Source organism: Oncorhynchus clarkii, chromosome 28 (assembly GCF_045791955.1).
Source record: "Oncorhynchus clarkii lewisi isolate Uvic-CL-2024 chromosome 28, UVic_Ocla_1.0, whole genome shotgun sequence".
Taxonomy (NCBI): Eukaryota; Metazoa; Chordata; class Actinopteri; order Salmoniformes; family Salmonidae; genus Oncorhynchus; species Oncorhynchus clarkii.
Genome location: NC_092174.1, coordinates 30784508 through 30807975, shown reverse-complemented (window position 1 = coordinate 30807975; position 23468 = coordinate 30784508). Strand labels below are relative to the sequence as shown.

The window sequence follows — 23468 nt, the reverse complement described above, 5'->3', positions numbered from 1 at the left end:
ATTTTTCAATGAAGGATCTGATATTCATTATAAATGGTTGGATCGCTGTTAAATATGTGTGTGCGTGCCGGTTCGGTCTTGCTGTTATTTTACGTCTGAAAGGGCATTATATTTCAGATTTCCTACTTTTGACAAGAACCCTGTAGACCCTGGTCAAAGGAAGTGCTCTATATAGGGGATAGGGTGCCATTTCAGACGCGCCTTAGTTTTTGTTTCTCCTTGTCGTGGCACAGTGTCATATCAGGTCTTTTAGAGCACCGCTGAGCCCTGGGTCTGACTGCCATAAAACTGTTGATTTAAATTAAATACAGTGTAATGTTTACAATGGCTTGTACACACACACACACACACACACACACACACACACACACACACACATATACACATGCATACATTTATAGATTACAGCCTCATTCTACAATTGTTTCAATAGCTTTTTTACCTCAATCGAAACACAATACCCCATCATGACAAGGCAAAACATTTACGTAAGTATTCAGACCCTTCACTCAGTACTTTGTTGAAGTACCTTTGACAGCGATTACAGCCTTGAGTCTTCTTGGGTATGACGCTACAAGCTTGGCACACCTGTATTTGGGGAGTTTCTCCCATTCTTCTCTGCAGATCCTCTCAAGCTCTGTCAGGTTGGATGGGGAGCGTCGCCGCACAGCAATTTTCAGGTCTATCCAGAGATGTTTGATCGGGATCTCTCTGGATTTCTCTACTTTGCTCCACTAATATTTTCCTCGATCCTGACAAGTCTCCCAGTCCCTGCCACTGAAAAACATCCCCACAGCATGATGCTGCCACCACCATGCTTCACTGGATGGTGCCAGGTTTCCTCCAGATGTGACGCTTGGCATTCAGGCCGAAGAATTCTATCTTAGTTTCATCAGACCAGAGAATCATGTTTCTTTGCCTTTTGGCAAACTCCAAGCGCCTTTTACTGAGGAGTGGTTTCCGTCTGGACACTTCACCATAAAGGCCCGATTGGTGGAGTGCTGCAGAGATGGTTGTCCTTCTGAAAGGTTCTCCCATCTCCACAGGGGAACTCTGGAGCTCTGTCAGAGTGACCATTGGGTTCATGGTCACCTCCCTGACCAAGGCCCTTCTCCCCCGATTGCTCAGTTTGGCTGAGCAGCCAGCTCTAGGAAGAGTCTTGGTAGTTCCAAAATTCTGCAATTTAAGAATGATTGAGGCCACTGTGTTCTTGGGGACCTTCAATGGTGCATAAATGTTTTGTTACCCTTCCCCAGAGCTGTGCCTCGACACAATCCTGTCTCGGAGCTCTACGGACAATTCCTTCAACCTCATGGCTTGGTTTTTGCTCTGACATGCTCTGTCAACTGTGGGACCTTTTTATATATAGACATGTGTGTGCCTTTCCAAATAATGTCCAATCAATTGAATTTACCACAGGTGGACTCCAATCAAGTTGTAGAAACATCAAGGATGATCAATGGAAACAGGATGCACCTGAGCTCAATTTCAAGTCTCATAGCAAAGGGTCTGAATACTTATGTAAATAAGGTATCTGTTATTTATTTTTAATATGTTTGCTGAGGATTTTTATTTTTTTATCAATTTTAGAATAAGGCTGTAACATAACAAAATGTGGAAAAAGTCAAGGGGTCTGAATACTTTTCCGAAGGCACTGTGTAATATTATACACACACACAACACACGCACAAGCAGATACAGTACAATGTTTAACATGGCTTATTGTGCAACTGCCTTGTGCAGTGTTTTCTTCAGACTGAATGTGCCACTTTACAGCCAACCAGGCCTCAGGTGTTTTTATTGTAAACAATAACTTTTGACCTTTGCTCATATTTCATTTGAATTCTTCAATAGATCATCTCTCACTGCCTGATTGTAGCTGAATGCTTAGTCTGATATTGTAAATACTGCTTATGGTCACCTCCCTGACCAATATGTTATGTCTCCTTATGACGATATATGATGTCAAGATAATATGTTTATACAATTTCCTCTTACTGTGTATAGACAGGTTGTGATGACATCTTTTGTTTATTCCTTTTCAGCCTTTAAGTCAGTCTTAATTGAGTTAATTAAATTAATTAAATCTCACATCATGCCTCTCCTAATTATAAAAGAAGAGCTTGCTGCAGTAGCATTGTAAGTCGGCCTCTGTTGCTATGCGTTAGGGTGTTTAGGTTCTGCCTCTGTTGCCACGGTGTCAGTGTGTTAATTAGTGTGCGTACCAAATTACAACCTATACCCTTTATTTAGTGCACTACTTTTGACCAGATTAGTGCACTATAAAGGGAATAGGGTGCATTTTGGGTGGCATCCTTAGCCAGGCCAGTGGCGTGGATGGTAAGGGTACATTTCAGGGTGTCCCTTCAGGGACATGTTAATGAGAACTAGAACTTGTCTTCACAGAAGAACACAGCTGTTCATGTCCTATACACTTTCTCTGATTGGGCCCATCTCTAGCCCAGATCTGTTTGTGCTGTCTTGCCAGTGCTTATGTTTTTGGTGAGACAATGACCAGATGAATTGGCAGGACAGCATAAACAGATCTGGTTCCAGGCTAGCCCATCTCAACTGATCACGACAGGGAGCAATAACAAACAAGTGAGGTGTACCATAAATAAGCAGACATTGATTGTACTTTGACATTTGTGTTTCCAGTTTCATTATCAAGTTCAATGGCATCATACCCAGAATATTGTCAGTCTTTACAGCTACAACAGTATAGAATCTACTTTCACTTATTTATTTCATCACTTATTTTGTTTTATTGTTAAATTAAAAAAACAAAGACCACCAAAAACATGACATAAAAAATAAAATTGGAAAGAGGACAGGCGTTAAGAAAATAATCCTGATGATATGTTTATTTCTTCCATTTTTGGAAATGAAAATGTCAGTGTACGACAGCAAACTGTTGTGCTAGTAAGATGTGTTTTATGCTGAGGCTACTGCTTGAGTTGTGGAGCTGTTCTGGCTTTGCTGTCTAGACCAGGCATGTTTAGGAATGTACTGTATTCCTAGGAAAATTACAACAACAAGACTGACTGAAATAGGAGGAAAATAAATCCCCTCTTTGTCCCAAAGCTCATATTCTGACATCAGGGACAAAATCACCAGAATTTAAAGTCAGTCAGTGTCACTGTTGCTCAATAAAGACCATAGTTTTGGCAGAGCGATTTGTTAGGTATTTTATTAGGATCTCCATTAGCTGTTGCAAAAGCAGCAGCTACTCTTCCTGGGGTCCACACAAAACATGAAACATAATACAGAATGACATAATACAGAACATCAATAGACAAGAGCAGCTCAAGGACAGAACGAAGGCACACGTAGCCTACATATCAATGCATACACACAAACTATCTAGATCAAATAGGAGAGAGGCGTTGTGCCGCGAGGTGTTGCTTTATCTGTTTTTTGAAACCAGGTTTGCTGTTTATTTGAGCAATATGAGATGGAAGGAAGTTCCATGCAATAAGGAATCTATATAATATTGTACGTTTTCTTGAATTTGTTCTAGTGTCAACTATGCAAACAATTTGGGATTTTCAACACATTCATATTTTTTATAAAAAGAAGTGATGCAGTCAGTTTCTCCTCAACTCTTAGCCAAGAGAGACTGGCATGTATAGTATTTATATCAGCCCTCTTAAGTCCCACTAAGCGCAAACCAGATGGGATGGCGTATCGCTGCAGAATGCAGTGGTAGCCATGCTGGTCAAGTGTGCCTTGAATTCTAAATAAATCATTGACAGTGTCACCAGCAAAGCACCCCCACACCATCACACCTCCTCCTCCATATTTCACAGTGGAAACCACACATGCGGAGATCATCCGTTCACCTACTCTGCGTCTCACAAAGACACGGCGGTTGGAAACAAAAATCTCAAATTTGGACTCATCAGACCAAAGGACAGATTTCCACCAGTCTAATGTCCATTGCCAATCAAGTCTCTTTTTCTTATTGCTGTCCTTTAGTAGTGGTTTCTTTGCAGCAATTCAACCATGAAGGCCTGATTAATGCAGTCTCCTCTGAACAGTTGATGTTGAGATGTGTCTGAGATGTGCATTTATTTGGCCTGCAATTTCTGAGGCTGGTAACTCTAATGAATTCTGGGTCTTCCTTTCCTGTGGGGTTCTCATGAGAGCCAGTTTCATCATAGCGCTTAATGGGTTTTGCCAGTGGTGTAAAGTACTTCAATAAAAATACTTTAAAGTACTACTTTAGTAGTTTTCTGGGGGGTCTGTACTATTTATATTTTGACTACTTTTACTTCACTACATTCCTAAAGAAAACCTTTTACTCCATACATTTTACCTGACACCCAAAAGTACATGTTACATTTCGAATGCTTAGCAGGACAGAAAATGGTCCAATTGCCACACTTATCAAGAGAACATCCCTGGTCATCCCTACTGCCTCTGATCTGGCGGACTCACTAAACACAAATGCTTTGTTTTTAAATTATGTCTGAGTGTTGGAATGTGACCCTGGCTATTCATTAATAAGGATTTTTTAAAATTCTTACTTTTACTTTTTATACTTAGTTGAAGTCGGAAGTTTACATTCACCTTAGCCAAATACATTTGAACTCAGTTTTTCACAATTCCTGACATTTAATGCTAGTTAAAATTCCCTGTCTTAGGTCAGTTAGGATCACCACTTTATTTTAAGAATGTGAAATGTCAGAATAATGGTTGAGAGAATGATTTATTTCAGCTTTTATTTCTTTTATCACATTCCCAATGGGTCAGAAGTTTACTATACACTCAATTCGTATTTGGTAGCATTGCCTTTAAAATTGTTTAACTTGCCTTCCACAAGTTTCCCACAATAAGTTGGGTGAATTTTGGCCCATTCCTCCTGACAGAGCTGGGGTAACTGTCAGGTTTTGTAGGCCTCCTTGCTCGCACATGCTTTTTCAGAAGCCATTTTTCTACAACTATGGAAGTATGCTTGGGGTCATTGTCCATTTGGAAGACCCATTTGCGACCAAGCTTGAACTTCCTGACTGATGTCTTGAGATGTTGCTTCAAACAGTGCCATCCGTTTTGTCACCAAAGCCCCATACACTACCCACCATTGTGACCTGTACGCTCTCGTTGGTTGGCCCTCGCTTCATACACGTCGCCAAACCCACTGGCTACAGGTTATCTACAAGTCTCTGCTAGGTAAAGCCCCCACTTATTTCAGCTCACAGGTCACCATAGCAGCACCCACTCGTAGCACGCACTCAAGCAGGTATATCTCACTGGTCACCCCCAAAGCCAATTCCTCCTTTGGTCGTCTTTCCTTCCAGTTCTCTGCTGCCCATGACTGGAACAAATTGCAAAAATCTCTGAAGCTGGAGACTCACATCTCCCTCACTAGCTTTAAGCACCAGCTGTCAGAGCAGCTTACAGATTACTGCACCTGTACATAGCCCATCAGTAAACAGCCCATCTATCTACCTACCTCATCCCCATACTGGTATTTATTTATTTAATTTTGCTCCTTTGCACCCCAGTATCTCTACTTGCACATTCATCTTCTGCCGATCTAGCATTCCAGTGTTTGCTATATTGTAATTACTTCGCCCACCATGGCCTATTTATTTCCTTAATTTACCTAATTTGCACTCACTGTATATAGACTTTTTGTTTTATTTTGTTCTACTGTATTATTGACTGTATGTTTTGTTTATTCCATGTGTAACTCTGTGTTGTATGTGTCGAATTGCTACGCTTTATCTTGGCCAGGTCGCAGTTGTAAATGAGAACTTGTTCTCAACTAGCCTACCTGGTTAAATAAAGGGGAAATAAAAAAATATATATATCCACATAATTTTCCTCCTCATGATGCCAAACAGTTCTATTTTTGTTTCATCAGACCAGAGGACATTTCTCCAAAAAGTATGATCTTTGTCCCCATGTGCAGTTGCAAACCGTAGTCTGGCTATTTAATGGCGGTTTTGGAGCAGTGCATTCTTCCTTGCTGAGCGGCCTTTCAGGTTATGTCGATATAGGACTCGTTTTACTGTGGATATAGATATTTTTGTACCCGTTTCCTCCAGCATCTTCACAAGGTCCTTTGCTGTTGTTCTGGGATTGATTTGCACTTTTCGCACCAAAGTACGTTCATCTTTAGGAGACCGAATGTGTCTCTTTCCTGAACGGTATGACGGCTGCGTGGTCCCATGGTGTTTATACTTGCGTACTATTGTTTGCAGATGAGCGTGGTACCTTCAGTCATTTGGAAATTGCTCCCAAGGATGAACCAGACTTGTGGAGGTCTACAAAAAAATTTTCTGAGGTCTTTTGATTTTCATACATATACACACACACATACAAAGCTGAAATAAATCATTCTCTACTATTATTCTGACATTTCACATTCTTAAAATTAAGTGGTGATCCTAACTGACCTAAGAAGGAAATATTTACTAGGATGAAATGTCAGGAATTGTGAAAAACTGAGTTTCAATGAATTTGGCTAAGGTGTATGTAAAATTCAGACTTCAACTGTATATGTTTTGACCATGACAGTTTACTATCTAAGGTAACGCCAAGTAATTTAGTCTCCTCAACTTGTTCAACAGCCACACCATTCATTACCAGATTCAGCTGAGGTATAGCAATTAAGGAGTGATTTGTACCAAATACAATGCTCTTAGTTTTAGAGATGTTCAGGACCAGTTTATTACTGGCCACCCGTTCGAAAACAGACTGCAACTCTTTGTTAAGGGTTTCAGTGACTTCATTAGCTGTGGTTGCTGTTGAGTATGTGGTTGAATCCTCAGCATACATGGACACACATGCTTTGTTTAATGCCAGTGGCAGGTCATTGGTAAAAATAGAAAAGAGGAGAGGCCCTAGATATCTGCCCTGCGGTACACCACACTTTACATTTTTGACATTAGAGACGCTTCCATTAAAGAAAACCCTTTGAGTTCTATTAGACAGATTGCCATATTGTGGAATCAGATCTGAGGTTGAAAGCCATAGCAATTAAGTATTTTCAACAACAGGTTATGGTCGATAATATCAAGGGCTGCACTGAAATCTAACAGTACAGCTCCCACAATCTTCTTATCAGTTTCTTTCAACCAATCTTCAGTCATCTGTGTCAGTGCAGTACATGTTGAGTGCCCTTCTCTATAAGCATGCTGAAAGTATGTTGTTAATTTGTTTACAGAGAAATAGCAGTGCACAATTTTTTCCAACCGTTTGCTAAGAGCTGGCATCAAGCTTATAGGTCTGCTGTTAGAAACAGTGAAGGCCGCTTTACCACTCTTGGGTAGCGGAATTACTTTGGCTTCCCTCCAGGCCTGAGGACAAAGACTTTCCTCTAGGCTCAGATAAAAAATATGACAGATAGGAGTGACTATAGAGTCAGCTACCATCCTCAGTAGCTTTCCTTCTAAGTTTCAATGCCAGGTTTGTCATTATGGATCGTTAACAAACAAAAAAAATCCACCTCTCCCACACTAATTTAACAAAATTCAAACTTGCACTGCTTTTCTTTCATTCTTTTTTTTATGCATGGATATAATTGCTCACTGTTTGTTGTGGGCATTTCCTGCCTAAGTTTGCCCACTTTGCCAATGAAATAATAATAAAAATAATTGGCAACATCAAATGGTTTTGTGATGAAGAAGCCATCTGATTTGATGAAAGATGGAGTTGAATTTATCTTTCTGCCCATAATTTCATTTAAATTACTCAAGTTTTTTCCCCATCATTCTTTATATCATTGATCTTGGCTTCATAATAACGTTTCTTCTTTTTGTTGAGTTTAGTCACATAATTTCTCAATTTGCAGTAAGCAAGCCAGTCAGATGAGCAGATTATTAGCCACTCTTTTTGCCCCATCTCCTTCAACCATAGTTTTTCAATTCCTCATCAATCCATGGCGCCTTAACAGTTCTAACAGTCAGTTTCTTAACAGGTGCATGTTTATCAATAATTAATCACATCAGACCAACAAATATTTTTAACATTATCCACATAAGAGTCATAGCAAAATCTTTTGTATGATCTCTTATATACTATTTTAGGCCCAGATGTTGGAACTTTGGCTTTCCTGGATATAGCCACTATATTGTGATCACTGCATCCAATGGGCAAGGTTATAGCTTTAGAACAAAGTTTTACAGTATTAGTAAAAATGTGATCGATACATGTGGATGATCTTGTTCCTGTAGTGTTTGTAAACACCCTGGTAGTTTGATTAATAACCTGAACCAGATTACAGGCACTGGTTACGGTAAGAAGCAGACAGCTTGATGGAAACCAGTCAATATTCAGTTCCCCGCGAAAGTAGACCTCTCTGTTTACATCACACACACTATCAATCATTTCACACATATTATTTAGATACTGACTGTTATCACTTGGTGGCCTATAGCAACACCCCAAAAGAAAAGTCTTTAGATGTGCCAAGTGAACCTGCAACCGCAACACTTCAATAACACTTGACGTAAGATCTTCTCTAAGCATTACAGGGATATGGCTCTGAATATATACAGCAACTCCTCCCCCATAAGCATTTCTGTCTCTTCTTTAAATGTTATATCCTTGTATTACTACTGATGTATCATCAAATTAATTATCTAAGTGAGTCTCAGACATGGATAATATATGAATGTTATCTGATGTTAGCAAGTTATTGATTTCATGAACCTTATTTCTAAGGCTTCATACAGTGGGGAGAACAAGTATTTGATACACTGCCGATTTTGCAGGTTTTCCTACTTACAAAGCATGTAGAGGTCTGTAATTTTTATCATAGGTACACTTCAACTGTGCGAGACGGAATCTAAAACAAAAATCCAGAAAATCACGTTGTATGATTTTTAAGTAATTCATTTGCATTTTATTGCATTACATAAGTATTTGATCACCTACCAACCAGTTAGAATTCCGGCTCTCACAGACCTCTTAGTTTTTATTTAAGAAGCCCTCCTGTTCTCCACTCATTACCTGTATTAACTGCCCATGTTTGAACTCGTTACCTGTATAAAATACACCTGTCCACACACTCAATCAAACAGACTCCAACCTCTCCACAATGGCCAAGACCAGGGAGCTGTGTAAGGATATCAGAGTTAAATTGTAGACCTGCACAAGGCTGGGATGGGCTACAGGAAAATAGGCAAGCAGCTTGGTGAGAAGGCAACAACTGTTGGCGCAATTGTTAGAAAATGGAAGAAGTTCAAGATGATGGTCAATCACCCTCGGTCTGGGGCTCCATGCAAGATCTCACCTCGTGGGGCATTAATGATCATGAGGAAGGTGAGGGATCAGCCCAGAACTACACGGCAGGACCTGGTCAAAGACCTGACGAGAGCTGGGACCGATTTTGCAGGTTATCAAATACTTGTTCTCCCCACTGTATATGCTGCTTTACGCAGAACCAAATCTCCATGTTTCGCCTGTCCCTGAGAGACTAGTTGTTGTGCAGAGGGTCCCTGGTTCGAGCCCAAAGTAAAGTAAATAGAATGCGTTCACACATTTAACTCTGCTTTATACGATCCCTTTGTGGTCTTTAGTGTGTGATAGATGGTGCTTGGGAAACCAGACGTCATGCATCTATTCTGTTTTTACATTTTTAACTTAACCTTTATTTAACTGGGCAAGTCAGTTAAGAACAAATTCTTATTTACGAAGCATGTGACAAATAAAATGTTATGTTCCTGCCTTGTTCAAGGGCAGAAAGACAGATTTTTACCTTGTCAGCTCGGGGATTCCATCCAGAAACCTTTCGGTTACTGTCCCGACGCTCTAACCACTAGGCTACCTGCCGCCCCTGTTACCTAGTGACTTTACATAACTACCTCAGTTACCTCGTACCCCTGCACATCGACTCGGTATTGTTACTCCCTGTATATAGCCATGTTATTTTTACTCTTTAGTGGTATTCGTTTTTCACTGTGTATTTATTTGTGCCACAATTTCTATTTGAAAAACATCTTCTAAATCTTTAATTCTGCATTGTTGGAAAAGGACCTCTAAGTAAGCATTTCACTGTTAGTCTACACCTGTTGTTTACGAAGCATGTGACAAATAAAATGTGATGTTCCCCTGGTTCACATTGTCAGTCACAACAACCTGTCAGACCAGCTCAAGGGACAGACAGACTGAACCTGTTTCCTCCAGATCGCCTCAGTCAGCTTCTACTACTCTGTAAAGGATCCTCTCGTCTTCCTCTGTATCTTCAATAGTGTCTCACTGCATTGGCTTAGTCAAACCCGTTTTTGTAATCGTAGATTAGAGCAGGGGTTTTCAAACTTTTCTTGCCCAGTGACCCCTGCTCAGGAAAACCTGGGACTCCCATCATATGTTAGAAAAAAATAATATTTATCACATCTCGTCTTATCAGGTGAATGATAATGGCAAGTATAAGTAGTCAACATTTTATAATTAATAGATTTTGTAGATAGATTTGAATTATTTTGAACTGCCAACAGTTCATTGGAAGAGGAAGTGTAAACTCTAACATACCTTTTAGCTTATAGGCTATCTTGGCAGTGTAGAGAAAATGTTGCTGTTGTAAAGCTTATTAAAAAATATGTATTGTTCAATATCCTTTCTGCATGCTCTCTATCTGGTTTTGGTCATTTAAGTTGACACTGAAACAGTTTTTCCATCCCGCCTATACAGAAAACAAACCCTGTAATTAGCTCCAATGACTGTAATTTCTTCCATATTAAAGGTATAGTTCGATATTTTGGCCATGAAGCCATTTATCTACTTCCCCAGAGTCAGATGAACCGGAACAGCTAGCATGCTAACTGTTCCTGTAAACTTCCAGTCATTGCACTGACGCTAGTTAGTTTGGGCTTTTGAAACTACCTCTAACTTCCTTCTTACTGGATGCAGAGACATGAAAATGGTACCCACGGTGCTATTCTGTTTCAGCTAGTGATATTCCTAAAAATAATTGTTGTTCACATAAAAAGTCTATTTTTTAAAATTAAAATAAATAATAATAATTTGCAGACCAACTGCAGTACCCCAGTTTGAAAACCCCTGGATTAGAGCATTATAATCCTTTTGTCGTAGGCGTTTGTTGGAGTAGCTCGCTGAAAGACTTAATAGCTGTTGTTGCATACACACATGCATCAACAACACTTGGAGGATCCTGAGAAGTTTGTTGATTCGTGCCAAGAATGGGAGTTATCATGCAAAATGGCTCCGGCTTTCATTTCCAGGAATTCCTTAAATAATCCTTGTTATCTAACTGGAAAACCTGTCTAAACTTCAGAAGATGCAGTATTTATGGATCGATTAACATTAATGCTGCCACTATTCTTCCTAGTGACAGGGAGATGAGTGGAATAGATAATAGACCCCATGAATAATGTGTGTGTGTGTGTGTGTGTGTGTGTGTGTGTGTGTGTGTGTGTGTGTGAAAATTAACTCCAACATTTCTGCAGAGATGACATGGCGCAGAGTCGCTAGGCTTTGTTGAACTAGCCTGAATAGCAGTGGAAAGAGTCTGAGCCAAGATAAATACAGCCAGCCAGCTCAGAGCTCACTGCGACTCATGAGTAAGCACTAGCATTGTAGGGATCGAGTTCCCATTGTAGATTGAATCCAGATCAGCTATTTAATGCATCTGAATGAGCCAAATGATGACTGTGCACACTTACAAACAAATATACTAAACATGTGTGATACCTAAGAGAAGCCAAAGAGAAACAGAGTGGGAGTCCTTCGTTGTGTTGGGTATGCCAATATGAATTTGAGCAGAGACTGCATGATGATTAGCACTAGCCATGTATGTGGGCTTGGTAGCTTAGATTTTTCCTGTCTACACTGAGTGTACAAAACATTAGGAACACCTTCCTAATATTGGGTTGCACCCCTTTTGCCCTCAGAACAGCCTCAGTTCGCCGGGGCATGGACTCTACAAGGTGTCAAACGTTCCACAGGGATGCTGGCCCATGTTGACTCTAATGCTTCCCACAGTTATCAAGTTGGTTGGATATCCTTTGGGTGGTAGACCATTCTTGAAACACACGGAAAACTGTTGAGCGTGAAAAACCCAGCAGCGTTTCAATTATTGACACACTCAAACTGGTACACCTGGCACCTACTACCATACCCTGTTCAAAGACACTTAAATATTTTGTCTTTCCCATTTAGCCTCTGAATGGCACACATACACAATCCATGTCTCAATTGTCTCAAGGCTTAGAAATCCTTCTTTAACCCGTCTTCTTCCCATCACTGATTTTAAGTGGATTTAACAAGTGACATCAATAAGGGATCATAGCTTTCACCTGGATTCACCTGGTCAGTCTGTCATGGAATTCCTAATGTTTTGTACACTCAGTGTAGATCAAGGCAGCAATATTTTGACAACGGGCATATTTGTTCTGGCTACCAACTTTTTTTTATATGAGTGGACCTACTAACTCTAAATGTTCCTTGTGAAATTCAAGTTGACGCTCTGATGTTCTCGTCTACTTCATCCACAGTGTGCCAGGGTGTCACTAACCGGTTCAGCCTGCTTGGGTCAAAAGAGGACCACTACCTGAACATGGTCAAGACCTACAGCAACTGCACCGTGGTCCTGGAGAACCTGGAGGTCACATACATGGAGGACGACCATGATCTGTCTTTCCTCAGGGTAAGATGAAGGAATGCTAGCCTGGTACCAGATCTGTTTGTGCGGTCTTATCAAGTCCTATGGACAATGACCATAAGAGATACCAGGCTACAGGTCAGGAACACATTTGTCTGGAGAAAGCAATACTGGATGATAAAAACATGTACATAACAGCTGCTTAAAACACCTTACAAGCTTGCTTTAACCTACAGACATTAGTGATGCACCTATATTTCATTTTTGGCTGATACCGTTATCCGATATTTTCCTTGCCAATAAATAAATAAAACGAAACTGATAACCGATATTAAACATTTTTGCGGCCTTTTAAGCATTCTAGTACAGTTAAATAGTTAATACACACACACATGGACACAGCGGTCTAAGGCACTGCATCTCAGTGCAAGAGGCGTCACTGCAGTCCCTGGTTCGAATCCAGGCTGTATCACATTGGCCGTGATTGGGAGTCCCATAGGGCGGTGCACACTTTGCCCAGCATCGTCCGGGTTTGGCTGGAGTAGGTCGTCATTATAAATAACGGACTTGCCTAGTTAAAGGTTACACAAACACACGCACGCACACTGACCAAAAAGTTATTTTGTTGGCATTTACGTATGTCCCCATTACCAGTAAAACATCATCAAAACCTAATTCTTTCACTTACTTTCTGTGCAGTTTCATTGTTCATTTGTTCAGTCGTTTCATTCTCAACCAGGATTTCATCATACATGTGAAGTTTCAGCTCTGTCTGTCCATGGCTCCTTTCCCCGGTGCGCACTGTCACTGTGTCTGTTTCCATCTGGTCCAGCTGTGTATGTAACATTTCACGTTAACCCTGTTTCTTGTTTGCATCGAAGTAGCGGTCCTTGTACATAGCATCGAGCATGGTGGTGACACAGGAGAGAGGCTCAGATAGAGTGCCATTGAATAATTCGCTTTTTCACAAGCATCAAGTACTTTTGTAAGTTTTAACCTCACGGTCTGTGTCTGCAGTTTTGTTGACAGGCGTTTCAATGCCATGACAGAGGGTATCACGTCTGTTGCAGGTGCAGTTGATGAGCTTATTTCTCCAGTCAGTTGTTTGAATGGAGCTAGCTAGTGTGTTCATGTTTCAAACATGTTGTCAAATGCCATTGAAATGGCAGCAGCTGTATGACAACCAGCACATTCATGAGCATGCAATACAGCTTTCCTCAGTAGGAAGTCCTTGTCAACCCACTGTGCTGTCAGACTCAGCATGCTCATGGGGCTGACATCGCTGGTCCAAATGTTAGTCGTGAAGCTAATAGCAGTGACAGTATTACTGTGTAACTCCGGTAGGGCAACATCTGAAAAATAGCACACTTGGTAGTGTGTACCGTTGCTCAACCAGTCGGCGAAAGCCAACATCACCGACGACTCAAAATTGTTTGGGCACAGACCTGGATAGTATGACAGAACTCTGCAGGCTATCTCTGCAGTAGATTGCAACTCTGCCCCATTTGGCAGGTTGATTGTCAATGGTAATGAATTCCATTATCTTGGCATTAATGGACTTCGCCTTTAAGTTGTCTTGCTGAAATGTTGTTACTCTTTCAAATGACTGCTCGATCCACACAGCAGACATTGTGGGCTAATTTAGGAATGCTGTGTAGCGCAAAATTTTATGTGGCGTCATTACGTTATTACGTTATTTAGGTATGCAGGATATATCTAGCTATGAGGATATAGACAGGCTGATGTGAAAACCAGCAGGACTGAAGCTGGACCCTGTAGGTGTGGAGTTGTTCACCACTGGCATAGCGTGTGAAGTCCAGTTAAACCTTTCCTTGTTTGCCTCCAGTCCATCCAGGAGGTGGGTGGCTACGTTCTGATCGCCCTCAACACAGCCAACAGGATTCCCCTGGACAACCTGCGCATCATCCGAGGCCACACTCTCTATGACAGTGGCTTTGCCCTGGCTGTGGTGCTGAACTATAACAAGTCCATGCGAGCAGGCACCACTGAGCTGCCTCTGACCAGCCTCACAGGTCAGTCTATAGGCCTGTCCCTGCTCTGTCCAGGCAGGTCTATACCCAGCCTCATAATGACTAGTCACTGTGGGAATTCTCACATACTAGGGCCAAACCAGGGAAACTCTAAGCCCTAGTTATAAGCTATAAAATAGGGTTAGGGTTGAGGATTAGGGTTGACCCGGGATGTGGACACAAAGCTATGGTTAGGGTTGAACCAGGATATGGATATGAAGCTGGGGTTAGGGTTGAACCAGGATATGGATTTGAAGCTGGGGTTAGGGTTGAACCAGGATATGGACATGAAGCTAGGGTTAGGGTTGAACCAGGATATGGATATGAAGCTGGGGTTAGGGTTGAACCAGGATATGGATTTGAAGCTGGGGTTAGGGTTGAACCAGGATATGGACATGAAGCTAGGGTTCGGGTTGAACCAGGATATGGACATGAAGCTAGGGTTAGGGTTGAACCAGGATATGGACATGAAGCTAGGGTTAGGGTTGAACCAGGATATGGACATGAAGCTAGGGTTAGGGTTGAACCAGAATATGGACATGAAGCTAGGGTTAGGGTTGAACCAGGATGTGGACATGAAGCTAGGTTTAGGGTTGAACCAGGATGTGGTCACGAAGTTGAGGTTCGGGTTGAAGCTAGGGTTAGGGTTGAACCAGGATGTGGACATGAGGGTTGAACCAGGATGTGGACATGAAGCTGAGGTTAGGCTTGAGGTTAGGGTTGAAGTTAGGCTTGCATCAGAATCTGAAGATTCAGTAGTTTGTTGTATTTCATCTACACAGTTTTATTACAATGATTAATTCACACCAATATTTAGCTTCCACCTGAAAATAAACAAGTCTCTCTCCAATTTCCAGAGATCCTGAAAGGAGGAGTGAAGTTCTCAGACAACCAGCTGTGTAACGTGGAGACCATCCAGTGGTTGGACATTGTAAACAGTAACAGCAAACCCAACATGCAGTTACCTGAACCCAGCAACAATCGGCTCTGTAAGGAGCTCCTGTTAGAACACAAACATTGCGTCACATAAATGTACCTACCATAATCCCATTCAAGGTTTTGTGTTATTATACACCCTTGAGGCTAGACTGGTTCATGTTGTAAGATATTAACAGGAAGCTGCTTCAACAAGTTTGGCCAACAGTTTCGTAATGTTTCACTTTCAACTGTCAAATATTCCAACTTTATTTGATTAAACATTAAAGTAATGGTTTGGAAGTTAAGCTTTTGCTAAACTTTTATTTGTGTCTATGTTTTTGTAGGTAAAAGATGTGATCCTGGATGCTTCAATGGTTCCTGTTGGGCGCCCGGCCCAGAACACTGCCAGACGTGTAAGTCTTTCAAGTTTAAACCATACACAACTGCAAGGTGCTACAGAGGGTAGTGCATACGGTCCATTACATCACTGGGGCTGAGCTCCCTGCCATCCATGACCTCTATACCAGGCGGTGTCAGAGGAAGGCCAGAAAAATGTTCAAAGACTCCAGCCTCTTAAGTCATAGACTGTTCTCTCAGCTACCGCACGGCAAGCAGTACCGATGCACGAACTAAGGAACCAACAGCTTCTAACCCCAAAATAGTTTAGTTAAATAATTAACTAAATATCTACCCAGACTATTTTACATTTGAGTTGTTTAGCAGGCGCTCTTATCCAGAGTGACTTACAGGAGCAATTAGGGTTAAATGCCTTGCTCAAGGGCACATTGACAGACTTTTTACCTAGTTGGCTCGGGGATTCAAACCAGAAATCTTTTGACCAATAACAAATGCTTCTGCCACTGTTTATTATCTATCCTGTTGCCTAGTTACTTAATTCCTAGTTACTGTATATGTACATATTTATCTCAATTACCTCTTACTCCGGCACAAGGACTCGGGACTGGTACCTCGTGTTTATAGCCAAGTTATCATTTCTCATTGTGTATTTATTATTATTTTTTACAGAATTATTATGTGTTTTACTTTTCTATTATTTTTCTATTTTCTTTCTCTTTGCATTGTTTGGAAGGGCCGTAACTCAGCATTTCACTGTTAGTCTACACCTGTTGTTTACCAAGCATGTGACAAATAAAATATGATTTGGCATTTCTAATCCCTTTATAGTGACAAAGCTGAACTGTGCCCAGCAGTGCTCTAAGAGGTGTAAGGGTCCGTCCCCCATCGACTGCTGCAACGAACACTGTGCTGCAGGCTGCACTGGACCCAGACCTACAGACTGTCTGGTGAGAGACCCTAACCATAACCCACATTCACACTGTACTGGACCCAGACTGTCTGGTGAGAGACCCTAACCATAACCCACCTTCACACTGTACTGGACCCAGACTGTCTGGTGAGAGACCCTAACCATAACCCACCTTCACACTGTACTGGACCCAGACTGTCTGGTGAGAGACCCTAACCGTAACCCACCTTCACACTGTACTGGACCCAGACTGTCTGGTGAGAGACCCTAACCGTAACCCACCTTCACACTGTACTGGACCCAGACTGTTTGGTGAGAGACTGACAGAAACACCAACTTCACACTCTACTGGACCCAGACTGTCTGTTGAGAGACTGACAGAAACACCAACTTCACACACTCCACTGGACCCAGACTGTCTGGTGAGAGACTGACAGAAACACCAACTTCACACACTGTACTGGACCAGGACTGTCTGGTGAGAGACTGACAGAAACACCAACTTCACACACTGTACTGGGGTCAGGATTATTACCTCACCATGTCATGTGATTTTACCAGGAAGAGAGAGACTGAAGCCACCTTCACATATTACTGGGGTCAGAGGTTATAGGGATAGAGGCCATGAGTGGCTCCATAAGGGAGGACACTTGCATCTCTCACAAGCTATTATGTATTATTTCAAGTTATTTCTTAACCCAATAACAGTGTCGTCACTCAAGAGTCAAGGGTTTGAGGAAACAGACCCACATTGCATTTCACACATAATTATTTCTCTCTTATGAGGCTCCCTTGTATGGTTGGTCGTGAGCCAGTAAGTCACACCGACCCGTAACAGTGTTTTCTATCCACTTTATGATTGAAACCAAATTGTGTTGCTCTTGCATCCAGTGACCACTGGCTAAACGCTGCTTTTTGACAGTGCCTTGAGAAGCTAAGCCAGTCACCTATTCCTCTCTGGCTAACCTAAGGCATGAAATAGAAATGCAGTGTTATCATCTGAGTATATATGGCTCTGTTATATGGTGCTAGTGCTTTCTGGGTTGGCTGGGTTGAATTGATGATTAGGCAGTACTTGACTTGGGTAGGAGCTCACAGGAGCTGAGTACCGGCACCTCAAATGTTCTACTGTTTGAGCTCCTGTTCCTCTTCGTAGAATATTAGCTCAAAAGTATTGCGGAGCTCCTGCACCTAAATATAAACAGTACCGGCACCCAAAATGAGTACCCAAACCTATTGTCCAAGTCAAGCACTGTGATTAGGCCATTTAAAACATTTTGCAATGGAAAGTGAAAACAAGCATTTCCTATTGGACAAGTTCAGGTTGTCCCTCCCGGTGTCAGTCTGTTTTCTTCCGTTTGGTGCCTAATAAACACAACCCTCTCTGATGTCGTAGGCCTGCCGTGACTTTCAGGATGATGGGATGTGTAAAGACTCGTGTCCCCGCCTCCTGCTCTACGACCGCAACCTTCACCAATTGGTCAACAACCCAGACGGGAAGTACAACTTTGGGGCCACCTGCGTCAAGACTTGTCCTCGTAAGAAAACCCCCATAGCCCTCCGTGTCCCCCAATTAGCACCTCTATGAGGCTGCAGTATAGGATAAATTATATAAGGATTGTTTAGAACATGGCTGCCCCATCCTGGTACTGGAGGGCCGAAACACTTCTGGTTTTCATCCTCTCCTAATCACGGACTAATTCAGACCTGGGACCAGGGGAGAACGACTCCCCCGTCTCATTGAAGCCACAGAAGTTCAAAGCTGACTGTGGTACAGCAGGCATTGTTAGCAGAAAACAGGATCCCCATTATAGTGAATGGAAAATTGGCAATCTTCGTGTAAATAAATAAAATATTAGAAGACAATCATGGTACCAATAACTGCTTCTAATACACCAGATGTGTCTCCTTGAGCTTTACAATTACACACAAAATAAGATACAGATCATCATTTAGTTACTAATGGCAGCCTGCAGTACCCCGGTATGTCTTCAACTTGAGTTACTCAATTAGTGCAATTAACTACCAGGTAGAAACAAAAACCAGACGTGTTTTGGCCCTCCAGGACCAGGACTGGGAAGCCCTGGTTTATAAACTGTACACAGAGGGGGCTTCAACCAGGTCTACAGACAACACATACAGTACCAGTCAAAAGTTTGGACACAAGGGTTTTTCTTTCTTTTTTACTATTTTCTACATTATAGAATAATAGTGATGACATCAAAACTATGAAATAACACACTTGGAATCATGTAGTAACCAAAACAGTGTTAAACAAATCAAAATATATTTTATATTTGCGATTCTTCAAAGTATCTACCCTTTGCCTTGATGACAGCTTTGCACACTCTTGGCATTCTCTCAATCAGCTTCATGAATCCATTTCAATGAACAGGTGTGCCTTATTTAAACGTTTGTGGAATCTCTTTCCTTCTTAATGCATTTGAGCCAATCAGTTGTGTTGTGACAAGGTAGGGGTGGAATACAGAAGATAGCCCTATTTGGTACAAGTCCTTATTATGACAAGAACAGCTCAAGTAAGCAAAGAAAAATGACAGTCCATCATTACTTTAAGAAATGAAGGTCAGTCAATCTGGAACATTTCTAGAACTTTGAACGTTTCTTCAAGTGCAGTTGCAAAAAAACAGTGGTGGAAAAAGTACTCAAATCTCATACGTGAGTACATATACAATGACTCAAGTGAAAGTCACCCAGTAAAATACTACTTGAGTAAAAGTCTAAAAGTATTTGGTTTTAAATATACTTAAGTATCAAAAGTAAAAGTAATTGCTAAAATATACTTATTTTACTTGGGTAGTTTACATACACTTAGGTTGGAGTCATTAAAACTTGTTTTTCAACCACTCCACAAATGTCTTGTTAACAAACTATAGTTTTGGCAAGTTGGTTAGGACATCTACTTTGTGCATGACACAAGTCATTTTTCCAACAATTGTTTACAGACAGATTATTTCACGTATCATTCAGTGGTATCATTCCAGTGGGTCCGAAGTTTACATACACTAAGCTGACTGCCTTTAAACAGCTTGGAAAATTACAGAAAAGTATGTCATGGCTTTAGCAGCTTCTGATAGGCTAATTGACATCATTTGAGTCAATTGGAGGTGTACCTGTGGATGTATTTCATCATGGGAACATCAAAAGAAATCAGCAAAAACATCAGGAAAAAAAGTTGTAGACCTCCACAAGTCTGGTTCATCATTGGGAGCAATTTCCAAATGCCTGACGGTACCACGTTCATCTGTACAAACAATAGTACGTAAGTATAAACACCATGGGACCACGCAGCCATCATACCGCTCAGGAAGGAGACGCGTTCTGTCTCCTAGAGATGAACATACTTTGGTGCGAAAAGTGCAAATCAATCCCAGAACAACAGCAAAGGACCTTGTGAAGATGCTGGAGGAAACAGGTACAAAATTATCTATATCCACAGTAAAACGAGTCCTATATCGACATAACCTGAAAGGACGCTAAGCAAGGAAGAAGCCACTGCTCCAAAACCGCCATAAAAAAGCCAGACTACGGTTTGCAACTGCAAATGGGGACAAAGATCGTACTTTTGGTCTGATGAAACAAAAATAGAACTGTTTGGCATCATGAGGAAGGAAAATTATGTGGATATATTGAAGTAACATCTCAAGACATCAGTCAGGAAGTTAAAGCTTGGTCACAAATGGGTCTTCCAAATGGACAATGACCCCAAGCATACTTCCATAGTTGTAGAAAAATGGCTTCTGAAAAAGCATGTGCGAGCAAGGAGGCCTACAAAACCTGACAGTTACCCCAGCTCTGTCAGGAGGAATGGGCCAAAATTCACCCAACTTATTGTGGGAAACTTGTGGAAGGCAAGTTAAACAATTTTAAAGGCAATGCTACCAAATACGAATTGAGTGTATAGTAAACTTCTGACCCATTGGGAATGTGATAAAAGAAATAAAAGCTGAAATAAATCATTCTCTCAACCATTATTCTGACATTTCACATTCTTAAAATAAAGTGGTGATCCTAACTGACCTAAGACAGGGAATTCTTACTAGGATTAAATGTCAGGAATTGTGAAAAACTGAGTTCAAATGTATTTGGCTAAGGTGAATGTAAACTTCCGACTTCAACTAAGTATAAAAAGTAAAAGTAAGAATTTTAAAAAATCCTTATTAATGAATAGCCAGGGTCACATTCCAACACTCAGACATAATTTAAAAACAAAGCATTTGTGTTTAGTGAGTCCGCCAGATCAGAGGCAGTAGGGATGACCAGGGATGTTCTCTTGATAAGTGTGGCAATTGGACCATTTTCTGTCCTGCTAAGCATTCGAAATGTAACATGTACTTTTGGGTGTCAGGGAAAATGTATGGAGTAAAAAGTACATAATTTTCTTTAGGAATGTAGTGAAGTAAAAGTAGTCAAAATATAAATAGTACAGACCCCCCAAAAAACTACTAAAGTAGTACTTTAAAGTATTTTTATTGAAGTACTTTACACCACTGGCAAAACCCATTAAGCGCTATGATGAAACTGGCTCTCATGAGAACCCCACAGGAAAGGAAGACCCAGAATTCATTAGTTACCAGCCTCAGAAATTGCAGGCCAAATAAATGTTTCACAAAGTTCAAGTAACAGACATCTCAACATCAACTGTTCAGAGGAGACTGCGTTAATCAGGCCTTCATGGTTGAATTGCTGCAAAGAAACCTCTACTAAAGGACAGCAATAAGAAAAAGAGACTTGATTGGGCCAAGAAACACGAGCAATGGACATTAGACTGGTGGAAATCTGTCCTTTGGTCTGATGAGTCCAAATTTGAGATTTTTGTTTCCAACCGCCGTGTCTTTGTGAGACGCAGAGTAGGTAAACGGATGATTTCTGCATGTGTGGTTCCATGTGTGAAGCATGGAGTAGGAGGTGTGATGGTGTGGGGGTGCTTTGCTGGTGACACTGTCAATGATTTATTTAGAATTCAAGGCACACTTGACCAGCATGGCTACCACCGCTGTCAGGAAAAGCAGCCAACATGTGCTCAGCATATGTGGGAACTCCTTCAATACTGTTGGAAAAACAGTCCAAATGAAGCTGGCTGAGAGAATGCCAAGAGTGTGCAAAGCTGTCATCAAGGCAATGGGTGGCTACTTTTAAGAATCTAAAAACTAAAATATATTTTCATTTGTTTAACACTAACTTCATAGTTTTGAATTGTTCACTTTTATTCTACAATGTAGAAAACAGTAAAATTAAAGAAAACCCTTGAATGAGTAGGTGTGTCTAAACTTTTGACTGGTACTGTATGAGTCTCAGTAATGTGAAATGTTCAGATCTGGTATTTTGAACAAGGGGCCACATGGTCCCTCTAGCCTGGTGTTCGTATCAGTCAGTCTGTGTCAGACTGAGTTTAATCATAAACTGCATAAGCGAGGAAAGAAAATGTTGTAGTTTTAGGGTGTGCTAATGCAGCAGCCTCCACTTTCTGTTAGAATCAGCACTCAACCTCTGGCATGCCTAAAATACTGTCCTGCAGTATTGCATTATATAGGTTTATTATATATTTTCATAGTTTTATTCCTTTGAATAATTTGTTATTTATTTTTTCCTCCTCAGATAACTATGTGGTGACGGACCATGGAGCGTGCGTTCGGACATGCAGTGGTGACACATACGAGGTGGACGAGGGAGGGGTCAGGAAGTGCAAGAAGTGTGATGGACTGTGCCCCAAAGGTAGTTAATACTGCTACAGCTCCTACTATATATTCTGATGGCAGGGATTATAGCATTCACGATGATACTGCATGAATGTGCCTCTCTATAACATGTAAAGTTCACCCCAGTGTTATTCCCCAAAGATGCACTGCAGGGTTGTGTTCAATACCATTTTATTTCCAATAGAGGATTTTCTGATTTTTGAATTTTACTTATTGAATAAAAATATATTTTAACCTGATGTACTGCACTAGTCTTCTGTTTTTTGGGTGGGCTTTTGATTTCTCAAACTAACTTTTCTGTGTGGCAAGAAATTAGTAGCCACGTTTGTTTTTATTAATATGTTACTAATTTTCACAGTTTGCAATGGACTTGGAATGGGAAAGCTTTCCAATATTCTGTCAATTAATGCCACCAACATTGACACATTTAAAAACTGTACCAAAATCAATGGGAACATTGCTATTATCTACACATCTATCCATGGGTAAGTAGTGAGCGCATTAAGGTCTTTTGAAATTGTAGAAACATCATAGATCATTTCTAACCTTTGTATTGTGAAATTCACAAATATGACAGATGCATATCACAGTTGTTATTGCTATTCACAGGGACACGTTCACCAAAGCACCTAAGATGGATCCGGCCAAGCTAGAAGTTTTCAAGACAGTTAGAGAAATTACCGGTAAGAATAGAGCCATGGCAGTTCAAATCAGACAAAAATGCACTTTTCACGATTATTACAAAAACATCTATTCATCTTCCAGGGTACTTGCTGATTCAGAACTGGCCTGAGAACATGACGTCCCTCAGTCCATTTGAGAACCTGGAGATCATCCGTGGACGGACCAAGCGGTAAGATCACTGTTCCTGGTCTCTCTCTAAACCTCAGCCTCTACTACAGGGTGCCACTGACCATGAATGAGTTGATGTGACTCATTCAATATCCCTTTAACTCCTCTCTCTC

The 23468-nt window shown here is 41.0% G+C and overlaps 1 protein-coding gene across 1 annotated transcript in view; it reads left to right on the top strand.

The window, feature by feature from the left end:
- The window catches only part of LOC139386810 (epidermal growth factor receptor-like), a 78854-nt gene that overhangs the window by 33873 nt on the left and 21513 nt on the right, over nt 1-23468 (top strand). Inside the window, exons 2-11 of the mRNA XM_071132619.1 lie at nt 12465-12616; nt 14418-14604; nt 15459-15590; nt 15864-15932; nt 16705-16823; nt 18183-18324; nt 22403-22519; nt 22862-22988; nt 23113-23186; nt 23269-23356. Coding sequence (XP_070988720.1) covers nt 12465-12616; nt 14418-14604; nt 15459-15590; nt 15864-15932; nt 16705-16823; nt 18183-18324; nt 22403-22519; nt 22862-22988; nt 23113-23186; nt 23269-23356 — 1207 coding nt within the window. The remainder of the gene's footprint in view (nt 1-12464; nt 12617-14417; nt 14605-15458; nt 15591-15863; nt 15933-16704; nt 16824-18182; nt 18325-22402; nt 22520-22861; nt 22989-23112; nt 23187-23268; nt 23357-23468) is intronic.